Source organism: Abramis brama, assembly GCF_963993115.1.
Source record: "Abramis brama genome assembly, chromosome: 4".
In the NCBI taxonomy this organism is placed as follows: Eukaryota; Metazoa; Chordata; class Actinopteri; order Cypriniformes; family Leuciscidae; genus Abramis; species Abramis brama.
The window spans coordinates 17,975,652-17,990,144 of NC_139966.1; the positions used below are offsets into that span (position 1 = coordinate 17,975,652).

Consider the following 14,493-nt stretch of genomic DNA (forward strand, 5'->3'; position numbering starts at 1 on the left):
ACACACGCCAAAATGTCTGTTTTGTCGAGTATCCTCACAACAGAAAAGCAGTCTTAAATTAGTTACATAAAGTCTTAAATGAACAAGAGTACATTAGAAAATGAGATGCGTGAGAGCCTTTCAGCAGGGGCAGATTTTAAAGGGACAGCAGCCACTAATTCTGTCTGTCAGTAAAGTTAACCAAAGAACAAAGGGAACAGAGAAAATCACTCACTGCTCTTGACTAAATAACGCTTGCAGCTTTAATAAGGATTAATCTAATTTAATTCATAATTTATGCAGTGCGGACTGTTTGATAACCTAATTCAATTTCTGTATATTTCATACCTGTTAGACAGGAAGGGCACATGTAAATATTACATTTATTTTTGGGTTTATGTGAGGATAGTTTTAAGTTCACTTATATTAAAAGTTGTTATAATTTTCAAAAGTAAAAAATCATTTTCATGGAGACATCAGTAGCTACAGTGATACTGGCCTTCATTCATAAAAAAATGCCATTAAACAATTATTTAAAATATACTGTCTTTATGTTGTTTCTATATTACAGTGGAAATTGAGTCTCACATTATTTAAATTTTATTTGCACACAAAACATTAATTGTGAACATTTTTGACTTTATAAAATGATTCTCTCAAGTCTTGGCAATTGGCCCCTATTAAACAATAAAGAAAGTAAGACATATTTTTCTTATACATAGTTTAGTAGTCTACTATATTCTTTTTGGCAGAATTTATCATTATAATTAGGGGTGGGGAAAAAAATCGATTCTTAGATGAATCGCGATTCGGGACGTGGACGATTCTGAATCGATTCACAAATGTCAAAAATCGATTTTCTAAAAAAAAAAAAAAAAAATCTAATAACGTAACATTGAAGGAACGCAAAAGGCGGAACTCTGAAGCGGACGTGCAGTGCGCGGACAGTCTGTGGCGTGCACATAACAGAGACGCGCACATAACAGACGCATGATGGCTGAGCGCCAAATCCGAACGGCACCAGATAATGTCTTCGTTAAAAGCTAACGTATGGAACATTGGCAATTTCATTGTGATCTATTTAGTATTTTTTGTATGAGAGCTAATTTCTGTATTGTTTAGTTTTCACATCAATATGCAAACCGATCTGATCTGTATGCAATATGTGCAATGCCAGTCACAAAAAGTTACATTTTGACTGTAAGTTACTCTCTGCAGAATGTTCATTCACTTTCTTTGCTATTTTTGATTGTGGTATACAGCAAACATTTCAAGTCATAACTCTTTATTATTTAGTAACTCTTTCTTTATTATGTATAAGTCAAGAGCGACTTTGTATGTTACTAATTATTCAGAATATGCATAAGTCCACAAGCATTATACGTTATGATAGCTTCTGGTACATAATTCTATATTTTTGAACGAAAACTGTTTGTGAATTTGCTACAGCAAAATGTTTTTTGTCTGAAGGATTATATTGCTCATTGGAAATAACAAGAGGATGTTGGTTAGAAGTCTATTATTAAGAATATGCTGAAGTTTGTATTAATTTACTACAAGTTTGCTGCTAGTACAGGCACACATTTATTTTCCTGTTGGTTCTCAGCAATGTTGGGACATATGCTGGCAAATGTAACCTTACAGTTGACTTGCCAAATCACTTTTGTTTTATTAATACAATTAATATAGGAAGTATTGGAAGTAAGTTTGTTATGGGTCATCATAAATACTTTGTTTTAAAAGTACCAAGTAAAAATATTTTTTCAATGTTTTTGATAAAAGGCACTTCCCTGAGAATTGAACTTAATAAATGTGAAAAAGACACTTTAATGTCTCCGTTTGTCATTTTGTATTGCAAAGCAGATGAGAGTAGATCATGATCAGAAACCTGATTAGAAATCATTATGAATAAAATCGAATTGTTTTGAATCGAAAATCTTTTTGAATCGAAAATCGATTTTGAATCGAATCGTGGCCTCAAGAATCGGAATCAAATCGAATCGTGAGATGGTAAAAGATTCCCACCCCTAATTATAATATATATTAACAACTTAATTATTTCCTGGATTTTGTATCACCATAGTCCCTAAAGGTATGTAAATGCAGGAAATGTGTTTAAAATTGTGATATGTTGTTATATAAGATCTGCTGCTGTTCTTCTCGGCCCTGTAATTGTTGGCTGCTGTTATATTTTCACTTGTTTCCATGTACAGACAGGGATTATTTACCCCTGATCTCTTCTGAATGAGCTCCAACAGCTGCAGACGTCTTCATATTGCCTTCAGCCTGACCTGTGTGTGTGAGAGAGAGGATCACTGGGAAACATAAGTCACACAAACACATCAGCAGAGCAAAGTTTAAGTCAAACTATTACATTGGTAAACAATCAATCACATTACAGTCAGAGTGAATTAAATGTTACTTTGCTTGTGATTGTTCTCCAGCTGATCAGCCAGATTGTTCTGGTTTATCTTCCTCAGGATCTTCACCATGTTCTTCACAGCTTCTTCTGGTCCAAAACATGCTACCATCTTATCCACTGTGTCTAAGATATCTGCATTCTTCATATCAGACTTTTTTATACACTCATGATCATTCTCTAAGCACCACTGAAACTCCTTTAGATCATCTTCTCTCAGGTCCTTCAGCGAGTTCTTGAGCAGCTCTTTAACAGACGCCATCGTCCTTCACAGATTCACAGCTGCGGGATAAAAAGAAAAAGATCTGACTCTCACTCTTAACATGTTGACATAAGGGCTCAAATGTTATTTGGATTATGAAATGAAGCTGTGATCGGATCAGGACTCTCATCCAAACTCATCTGTTAAAGGGGTCCTATAATCTTATTTCTCAGCAGCTAATCACTCTCACTCTCACTCATATCCAAAGAAAATCATCAACACTATCATCCTTTATATGGCAGGATAAGTGATGTTGCCCTCCTATTGGCCCTGGTTAAGTGTGGCTTTGGCAGACCAATGAGGTGGAAGCGGCCGCAATATTTAAGTACCCTTATTTTGACGGGCATTCTCGTTTCTGTTCTCGCTTCTTCTGAGGTATGTTGACACTCTCTCTGACGGTGTATTGATGTGAATAGCTCTAGTAATATGCTATATTTATAGTTTAGTTAGAGCGGGTCTGGCGGTGCTGGCATTGTGGCAAGTTTTGTGGCGGAGTTCACTTTCAGGTATGTTGATATTTGTACTAAATTTTGAACGCTTGCATTTGGGGTATTTATGATGTTATGTTCAACACGTTAGTAACAACACAACATGTTCCCGGCAACATTTTCTTTGTTTTGTTTGTTTTGCACATGTACATCAGTGCTGCTGGTTTAGAGCTTGGTTATACTGGCGGGTCGCTTGGACTGCTAGCGTACGAGCATTGCGTCCGCCAGGCTACCTACCAGTTTTATTTTTCAGTTTGAGTATAGTTCAGTTTGTTTCTTTTTGTTTGCGCTGGGTTGTTTTCAATATTATTATTTTTTGTGTGATTTTGGTTTCTTTTGCTAACAGTGGGTTTCTTTTGTTAATTAATACTGTTTTGTGTTATTTTTTTGTTTATTTTTCTGTTGATGTGGTTTTGATCTAATTTGCAGAATGTATTTTTATTAGCGTTTATTTCCCTTCATCCCGTCTTGTTATTCTGGTGCCACGTAGGCTCTGACTATCTGCCTTTGCTGCAGAGGGTGCTGAGTGTGTTGACAAAACACACTCAGTGGGTTTGGATGACCTCCTAAGTTGCAGCCGGTCTGCCTTGTTCCCATTAAGCCTGGCCCTGGAGAATTATTCCTGTCATGTTGGGAGATTCCTGAGAGCGAGAGAATTTTATTGGTGCTGGTGATTTTATAATAAAGTGTATTTTGTATTGCTCCTCACGATATCTGTCTCCAAATGGTAAAACTTACCTGTGTGTCCTTATTGGAAGTTATTTCCCTGGTGCTCCACCAGCGTGGCGTAGTCGGATTAATTTAATAATGATTCACTTTTCCCTCCACTTGAGTACTGCCACATTTCCATGTGTTTAAGCAACTTTTTATACAAACTGTAACCCGTTTCAACCTAAACTGCCAGTGTAAAAATGCCTTATGTCCTCTATCAACCTGAGAGTTTGACTGGGAAAGTCAGGGAAGAGCAGAAACAGGAGACGAAGCAATGATGATAATAAAAAAAGAGCAGAGTTTATTGAATAATCTTAGTTGCGTACGTTTCAATGCTCAGACTTCATCTAAATGTTGCACTTTGTCTGACCAGTACAATTCCAACAAGTGTTATTATATCAAGAGGAAAACAATGGAAAATTACTGCTTCACAACATCGTCCTGTGACGCTAAAAACCTTGAAATGGAGACATTCTCTCATCTCTAACTCATGAAGACAAACATCCCTTCAAACCAGAGTCCTGCACGGGTCCGATTTTGTAAATCCACACCTGCCCGTACCCGCAGTGCTTAAAACCGCATCCGACCCATTTTCCGACAGCAGCACAAATTTAAATCCGCACCCGACCCGACCCGCTTAAAATAGAAACGACACCCGACCCGCACCCGAAATAAAATCAGTTTAGACTATCACATTATAGACACACTTACAAAAAATGTTTATTGCCAGGTCATACAGAAGTTATTACACGACAATTAACACGAAGCTGTCAAAAGTTGTTCAGCTGTTCAACATGAAGAACGTAAAACTGAGTAGCCTTGTAACATTTTACCAATCAAACAGACGCGGCTACAACACTATATGCCACGCAATTTCGTCTAGCCCACATCTGACAATTTTGGGTTCAAACACGCCCTGCACACCACACATACTTAGTGTTAAATTTGAAAAATACTGTTCGACAGAACTGCTTGGTTTGTTACTACAGTTATCTGCGTGCTTCCTCGGCGATGAAGTTCCACATTTGCGGCTATCCAACACGAAAATGCATGCAGCAAAGCCTTTCACAATATTTTCTTCAGATAACTCCAAATTTCTCCCACACACTGGACTTGATTTTGATGACGTATTGTCGACAACTTTACAATCTCCACTAGCTATTCTTTTCTTCAACTCCTCAGCATCCATCTCGACGACTGCAAGCAGATCGCGCGCACGCGGTTATGATGAATTTTTAAAAATGAAAGTAGCCTAGGTAACGTTATAGATCCCTGGAAAGCGTGGCGCGTGGGCACAAATAAACTGATGTGGATTTTAAATTATTTTATCAACTTGAAATACAGGCATATTTTTGTAGATGTGTTCCTAAAAATATGCATATATTTTTACGTTTGCATGTGTTTTAAACCCGTGTTAAGACCCGTGTTTCCCCCGTGTCCGACCCGACCCGTACCTCGTTTGAGCAAAATTTGCGGGTACCCGAACCCGTGCAGGACTCTACTTCAAACCACACAATCATGAGATTAAACAACAATAGCAAGCACTGCAAGAGCAGGGAAATAGGTAATATATAATATGTAATAACCGACAATGACAAATTATTAATAATAATGACTAAATGATAAAATGAATAAATTATAAAAATTAAATGATAATATGAAGAAATCATGAATCAAATGACAACTACATAAATGAATCTGATCTGCCGATCAAATTTCTTTTAATTGGTTATTTCTCTTTTTATAATAAAACAAAAATATAAAGTCAAATAAAACAATAATCCCACTTTGAATCAAAGGTGTAGTCAGCTCTGGTCTTCTTATTGACAGGGCGGGGACAGGGACGATCGGCTCGGAATAAATTTTCAATTTGCACATTAAATTTTGCTACATTAATTTGTGGGACATTTCAGGAAAATGCAATCGCAAGTGTCTAAACTGTGAGTGTAAATGCAATTAAGAAAAATAACATTTAAATGATCATTTTGCTACAGTTTTTGCTTGAACATGTTAAACATCTGACAATTTCTGTAATACATTTTTCATTTTAATTTTGCAACTTATAAAGTGTTAAAATATGTATTCAATATTACATATTACAACTAGTGTATGAAATGGCAAATGTAAATTATATAATTGTTTTTATTTTTATTTTGCACCAAACGTTGCACAAATGTAATGGAAAATGTAAATTTAAATACAGAAATGCATTACCATTTTACATATTGCATTGTCATTTTGCATATTACATTTCAAATTGAATATTGCTACCCATATGCTTCCATAAAATACGTTTATTACAGTTATGTTATACAACTATTATATACCACCAGAAAATACACATTATATTCATATAAATAGTCTAAGTGAAAATTGATTTTCTTCTTCACCGTTATTTCTAAGCCTTAACTGGTGCAAAATACAGTGCATCACAGATCACATCAGGTCATCTGTAATCTATCTGCTTATTTTACACTCTTTGACCACCAGGTGGTATTGTAAGCAAATTAAGCCTCGAGAATTAAACCCTTTTGTGAACCACTTGGCTGAAAAGCTTCAATGCTTCATGAGGCTTCATCTCACCATCACAACTGATAATCACAGATTATATCATACGAATCAACAGGGCAGAATCACCCTAAAACACTCGGTAGATTAGAGGTTAAAACAGCGGCATCCACAGCCGTCTAAAACAGTCCGTCGTGTGAACAAGTCTGTGAAACAGCAAGACGAAACGGGCATAGGAAACAGCAGTTAGCGCACATCTCACACACACCTCCCAGATGAAATCTCTTACTCTACAGTAGGCTTTATGCTAACTGCGCTCGCCACCTCTCACACACACCTCCCAGATGAAATCTCTTACTCTACAGTAGGCTTTATGCTAACTGCGCTCGCCACCTCTCACACACACCTCCCAGATGAAATCTATTACTCTACAGTAGGCTTTATGCTAACTGCGCTCGCCACCTCTCACACACACCTCCCAGGGGAAAGTGTCAGGAAATAAAAGCCGATAGACCTTTGCTGCCCATAGAACATGAACACACTTAGAGGGAGAATGACACAACCACACTTAAACATGCTTTTTATAAAGCCTCTAAAACCTAACGCGCCTCAGTGATTGCGCCGCACAATGTCAAGACGCCAATGGCCGTTTATTTTTCCATTTGAGAGGTACACAACCATTAAGATGTAAAAACTAATTCTAATGAACCAAGAGCCAGAGAAAGTATTAAAAACACTCAACCTGTCACATATAGTTAAGAGACAGACAGACAGGTAAACAGACAGACAGCACTGAAATATAATGTTAAGAGACGACAGCACTGTCAGGTTTCTCTTAAGCTCTGTGGAAGAAATGTAATATGTTCTATATGTTTGCATTTACTTATATTCATAGAATCTTAGAAATATGATGGTAATTAGATTAATGTAGTGTCGATACATATCCTTATGAATATATGTATGTGTATGACCTTGTATATGACCTGACAAAAGTTAATGTGTGACTAAGTGTATAACGGAGACAGAGGGTCTCCATTGAAGGTATAATACGATTAATATGATAGACAAATCTAAACAATGTATTAGTTATGGCTGAGAGATATCTTCATTTAGCCTTGGGATAACAACCTTGAGGAGGAACAACTATAAAGAATGAAGGATGCCCCCACTCGTGGTCACACTCTGCAGGCACTTTGTATGACTGTATGACTGTCGACCTTTCCTTGACAGGGAATAAATAATTGTTAAAGACAATTGATACCTGTTTGTCTCTTATTCAGTATTAGAAAATGTTTTGCAGTATTAGAAAATGTTTTGCCACAACAGCTCAGACCAGCGTTTGCAGCATTATGACGTTCATTCTGAGCCTGTGAGCAGGACATGATCAGAGATGGGAAGAATATTAATGAAATGTATTTAAGCTTTCCAAATCTTTGGACAGTGGATGGTGTTCGATCATGCCAAAATGTTAAATCGGATGGATCTCCAAGTCAGAAATATCAGATTTAACCCTGGACACCGAATTCCTGCCAGAATATTCTTAAGTTAGAATAAGTCTTATGCGAACTGTAACCTGTTTCGACCTAAACTGCCAGTGTAAAAATGCTTTATGTCCTCTATCAGCCTGAGAGTTTGACTGGGAAAGTCAGGGAAGAGCAGAAGCAGGAGACGAAGCAATGATGATAATAAAAGAGCAGAGTTTATTGAATAATCTTAGTTGCGTACGTTTCAATGCTCAGACTTCATCTAGATGTTACAAGAGGAAAACAATGGAAAATTACTGCTTCACAACATCGTCCTGTGATGCTAAAAACCTTGAAATGGAGACATTCTCTCATCTCTAACTCATGAAGACAAACATCCCTTCAAACCACACAATCATGAGATTAAACAACAATAGCAAGCACTGCAAGAGCAGGGAAATAAGTAAAAAGAAAAAGAAATATAAAATATAAAAACAAAACTTATAATAAAATAATTAAATGACAAAAATAAATCAATGATGTAAATCCAATAATATAAATAAATGATCAATCAAATGACAACGACATAACTAATGATTTTAAATGATCATGAAATCATGGATAAAAGGAAAGAAATAAAACACCACCAATGTCTGGTTGCTTTCTTAAGTAAAACACAGATTGTTATTGAAACCCTTAGATCCTTCGTTCCCCTCTTAACCCTCAAACCGTATTCACTTTATAGCCCTTAATTCTGTAATTGTGGACAAATGTGGGCACAGAGGACTCAGATGTGATCCTATTTTTTATTTATTATAAATGTTATATCACTGTCTTCGATAAAATTTTGTCCATCCATTTATGGTGTGTTTTTTTTATTTTGGGGGTATTTTTGAATTTATTTACTTCAAAAAGTACCATATTTTCTATGTAAATTATGCTTATTTTTTTTAGTGTGAGTTTTTGCCATGATGAGAATGTTGTACAGGATCAGCCCTTTATTTGTGTGTATGTTAGATATGCATTGTATTGGATCTATTGATTTATTTTTACAAAAAAACAAGAAGAATGCTCTAAATTACAGTTTTTGCTCTAAATTACATTACTTTCACTTTCACTGTCACTTTCACTTTCACTGTCACTTTCACTTTCACTTTTTCCCATTCATTTCTATGGGTGCCCATTTTTGACCCAAATACAAGATTAAGGATTTTTTTTTCACCCACTTAACATTGTAGAATTGAGTCAAAAAAAAATTTGTGTGTTCAGGAGGCAAACTTAGGAAAAGTGGCCAAGTCTTGTACCGCTCAGATCAAGGGAAGTATTTTTTAAAAATAAATCAAAATTATTTTGCCCACATTTGTCCAGAATACGGTTTTAGGGTTAATCATATATGAAAACACTGGATTACATAGTCTGATTAAATGCACGCAATGATCATGATCATGATAAGAGTCTGATGAGAAACACTCCTGAAACTGTAACTAATAAAGGTGCTTTCAAATGATTCCACAGTGGCCCCAATATTGATCCAAACCATGCGTCCCACTCAGAGAAGAAAAGACATGATCCGTATTGAGTTTAGCTAAATTGTGCACTGATCTTCCAGTGTTGTCTGGGATATATGAACATGTAACAGTTGCATGTTCCTCCCTGGGAGACTAACAGAATATCAAGAGCCATTCGATTTAGTAAAACAAGCTTCCTCATTACATGCACTTCTTCTGCAATGTCAGCAACAGAACTAAGTGAGTTTTGCTGTGTCCTCAAACACCAAAGGTGGCCTCATGTAGTGCCTGTACTTCATTCTGTAAATTGATCATATTTTCAGTTTCAGAGATTAAATTCTCGATCTGTGTCATGATTAAAAGATGTTTGACATAATCCTCTCCTCTGACATTACTCACATTGCCAGTAATAGAAGCCAAATAACATCCTTAAAATCCCTTACAAAGGAACTATTATTTTTTTTTATTTTTTTTTGAGCATCTGAGTTCCACAAAGTTCTACATAGTAACAAGGTTCAGCACAGTAGGCAAAACTAAAGAAAGATACATGCGCAAATGAATAAGTAAGTAAATAAATAAAAACGTGGATATGAAAAGGAGTAGGCAGAAGCTTAAGCTTATTAACGCCTACCCCCTTTTATACATTTGAGCAGTAGATACATTTACTATAATCAAGAAGACAATTGACACATATTTATGTTGTCCTATTCCAGTGACTATACATCTTTATTAGCTTATATTATCTTTTTAGTTTGCCAGTCACAAAAATACAACATAAATAGATTGCTCTGCAGCTAATTCCCTTTCCACACTTAAGGACATTCTTCCGTCCTGTACTTAGACAGTATGACTTGTTTATACTTTGATTTGAATTGATAAATTAAGGGCACTGCTTGAGTTGGGCTCTCAGGTTATTCCAGAGTCTGACACCACATACAGACACACACATACTTTTCCTCGTAGTTCTGAAAGCCGTTTTTTTAAATTGGCCAAAACCTCTCAAATTGTAACAGCTATCTCTTTTTATGAATAGTTTTTTAATATTTGCTGGTAGTAGGACCCGATTTGCTTTATACACTAATTGTGCAGTATAAAAATCAATTAAGTCCATGAATTTAAGCATATTACTTTGTAAAAACAGAATAGTATATATAATAGTATATTATCAAAACAGTATAGTTTTTCACTGTATATGAAAACAGTATATTTGTATGAATAGATAAGCTTTGTTACCACAAACAAAGTGTGTGTCATTAGAACAACGAGTGTTTTGATTTCTCATTGTTAGAAGAGTTTTGTCACATCTGGAAAATTCACACATCTGGCTTAGACTTGCTCAATACATTCTTCCCTTCAAGGCACCAGGAAGAATTCACTTATTCCCTCCAGATTTAACATTAAGACAAACTGATATCTATAATCAGTACTGTTGTATGCAGTCAAATGCTGTGAACTATAATGTTAATGAGAATAATTTCAGTAGTGACATACACTGCTCGTGAACAACAGTTTGTTGTGCCAGGAATAATCAGCCACATTATAGACACATCTGTAAGAATTTGATTTTGTCAATGGTTCAAAATTGCATTTAGCACAAGTTTCACCCTGTAATTTCCAAAAGTCATTGTGAAAATTTATTTCTTTACCACCTTTTCTTTAAATTTTTCCCTTTTACACTTTTGCCATTTGTTGTCTCAACGTTAAGGCATAGTTTATTATTATTATTATTAGGGGTTCAAGCATGAAATGCTGAAACCATATTGTAATTGTAAGGATTTGTAAAACGCATTGTGCAGGCCAAACCGTAAGGCCTAGAGACTTGAAACCTGGCCAGATGGTAGGCCTCAATTTGGGGACAACCTATCAGAGTATGACCCCGAATGGCCCATAGGTGGCGCTACAGCAACCAAAAGTTCAAAATTGGCCATAACTCTTAGACCGTTTGTCCCAGGATCAAGTGTCTTATATCGTTGGAATCCTTGGCTCAAGGCGGACAAAATGGCTATCTCCGATTTGCTTGCCCTTCAGGCGCCAATTTCGAGTAAATTGCATTTTTTCGAAAAACCTATTTTTGCGAACTTCTCCTAGGTTTTTGGCCCGATCGGAACCAAACCACTGCAAGAATATTCTCTAGAGTCTGACAATCAATAATCATCCAAAATTTCAATTAACGGTCGATAAGGGGAACCAAAATATTTGATGGCACCAGGGCCACTTTTACTAAAACGGTTATAAATTGTGAACGGAAAGAGATTTTTTTTGCTAAACTTGGGATACATCTTCCTGAGCTCAATCTGAGATCACTTGAAAAAAAATCACAACAATTGGCCACTAGGTGGCACTATAAAACGGTTATAACTTGTGAACAGAAAGAGATATTTTCGCAAAACTTGGGACACGTTCATGAGCTCATTCTGAGGTCACGTGAAAAAAAATCATAACAATTGGTCACTTGGTGGCGCTATAAAATGGTTATAACTTGTGAGCAGAAAGAGATATTTTTGCCAATCTTGGGACACATGTTCATAAGCTCAATCTGAGTTGACATGAAAAAAATCGTGACAATTGGCCACTTGGTGGCGCTATAACAGTGAAAAAAATCATGAAAATAGCTATAAGCGCACCCAACCGTTAGTCTACTGAAAATTGGCACGCAGTGTCTTTGTCCAGGGTGCCATGATAGTCTGAGAACATTGGTGTATCTCAAAAAACTCAGTATACGTCATTGGCACAATGCTTTGAAGGAGCCTTAGAAGTTTCAAGCCAGTGTTTTTTTACAGGAGTGACCTCCTAAGACTCCTGAATCCTTGCCGAGTCCAACAATACCAAACATGCCAGGTTTCGCCTTATGGTTTTTGTAAGTGTCACTTAGAGCTTTAAAAAAGTGTGGTTATCTTCAAAGCCGATAGTCCGATCGAGACAACAACAAAAAAACAAAGGAAATTTGAAAACATAGGTAAATAGCTAAACAATAACAAAATGTTAAAATTATGATAGGAACTGTCAAAAAAATAAATTAAATCCAATCAATTTCACCCATGGATCATTTTGATGCTCTCACATGTTTGAAACGAACAATGATGGATTGTGATGAAATTTGTTTTGAATTGGGACTGGCGAATCCCCGTCCATACTGTCAATGACCGTTCGCAAAGACCCGCCCACTTTAGTTACTGTTGCTATGTCTGACAAGCGATGCCACTCTCACACCACACCAAGTTCTCACGCAGTGAAAAATACATTGCGGATCAGAGAGGAGACTGCGCGCTGACAGACAAGTACTTTTGATATGAAACAAAGTCTCACCTTTCAAATGTAGTCATTTTTAGAAACATTTAAGCAATAAATACCGTTTTGTGACTCTTTAATGTGTCATGTGTCTGACAGATCGCTGTAGACTCAAGGCTCAGTTAAAGCTGCTCGTGAACCGATCATCTCTTCCTTCTAGTTATTTTATAGCATTAAAATAAACATGAATGAACATAAAAGGAATGCTGTTTTAAAGTGCTAAGACGTCAGTACACTTTGTTTTTCAAATTTAAATCCTCCAATGTTAATCTACTAACTCCCCTGACTGCTTTGTTGGACAAAATGGCGGATTATGATTAGTCAGATTGCCTGTCAATCAAACTCCCTGTGAAGGGTCAATTGAGAATGCCCGTGCGCACTATCCTGATCTAATCGACAACTTTGCAGTTGCACATAGGAAAGCCCGGAAAATCCCGCAATAATGTAAGAGAGCATCTTTTTTATGTATTTAGACCTAGAACTAACAATGTGTTATGGTGCGCTGTCACCAGTGTTTTTTTTTTTTTTGGGGGGGGGGGGGGGGGGGGTTGGTGAGCGTAGGCTACTCCTGATTTTGTTAGTCATCTCATCTCTTATATGCTGTGTATGATCATATCCTGCCCTATTCATGGTAGCCTACTCCCGGACATTGCTTCATCAATGTCATCAATTGCGTCATCAAGGGGCCCGCCTTGATAATCCTACTTAAGGGCCCGGTGTTGGCTCGTTACTCCACTGAATATAATTGTCTAAACTCCTTATCAAAATGACATATTTACAACAAATTTGACACATATATATGGACACACTTTGAGTACTACTAATAAAAGTGGTGGAGATCAGGCAAGACTGTAAGAAGACTCAGGCAAAAAGGTGCTATAACTGTAAAAACGCTTTAAAACCATATATTTCCTATGGTAAACTGCCTGTATTGGCTGTAAAGTGACTTTTTCATCTATGGTGGCAGTTGTTAAATGCTTGCTAAATAAAACTTAATGTCTTTTGATGCTTGTGTGCTTAAAGGCCTTAAAGGCCTTAACTGCTTGAACCCCGATAAATGCTGCTTGCAGCTTTAATTATTATTATTATTATTATTATTATTATTATTGAGAATTTTCACATAGGTGAAATAAAAACATTAAATAATTTATCATTTTATTTACTCTGGATTCTTCCTTTAAATATCACAATCCAGACACTTTAATTGGAGTATAGATTTTCTGTAGCCATCAAAAATACATCTGTTTGTCATAATCGATCTTCTCACTAAAGCTGATCGTCTGTGAATCAACGCCTGGCCTACAGAAGAGCGGAAGTTTTGAACATTTACATGTTTACTTTCCACCTCTGTATATTTCAGATTGTAAAGAGTCTGTAAATTATTCTAAACTAAAAGCAGAATCCCTAGAGCTCGATATCATTATAATCCTGAAGATTAATTCCTGAAGACTTACCGTGATGTGATATTTGTGCCAGTGTAAAATATGTTTTGGCTCTCTGTCACCCTGTTTGAGTTTGCATTCTGTGCGCTGTCTACGCTTCCTGTCTGTGGTTTTCCTGCCTGCAACTTTGATGCAAGCAGAAAACAGGCTAATGCGTGTATTGACACATGTATCCTCTGTCTAACTGTATTAAACTGAGAAACAACTGAGCAGCAATCTGGTCTCTGTGTCTCTTATTTGGTTCTCCAGTGCACTGTCAGGCTTCACGAGATTTGGAGGGCATTGCAGAAGACTGTAGATAATTGAATAAAAACAAGCCACGCTGGTTTGGGTTTTGTTTTCACTTTCACATTTCATTTCTTTAATTTTGTAATTTACCTATAGTCAAGGTTCCTGTCATGTGATTCCCTTTTCCCTCATGTGTT

The 14,493-nt window shown here is 36.5% G+C and overlaps 1 protein-coding gene across 2 annotated transcripts in view; it reads right to left on the minus strand.

Moving 5' to 3' along the window:
* The window catches only part of LOC311081719 (NACHT, LRR and PYD domains-containing protein 3-like), a 73,927-nt gene extending 59,751 nt beyond the window's left edge, over positions 1 to 14,176 (minus strand). Inside the window, exons 1-3 of one of the 2 annotated variants that reach the window (XM_084112330.1) lie at positions 14,081 to 14,176; positions 2,402 to 2,680; positions 2,208 to 2,294 (exon numbers count right to left, since the gene is read on the minus strand). In XM_084112330.1, the coding sequence (XP_083968456.1) occupies positions 2,208 to 2,294; positions 2,402 to 2,660 (346 nt within the window). In that variant the 5' untranslated portion in view covers positions 2,661 to 2,680; positions 14,081 to 14,176. The remainder of the gene's footprint in view (positions 1 to 2,207; positions 2,295 to 2,401; positions 2,681 to 14,080) is intronic. The other variant, XM_084112331.1, reaches the window with a different exon arrangement.
* Positions 14,177 to 14,493: the final 317 nt, after the last annotated feature.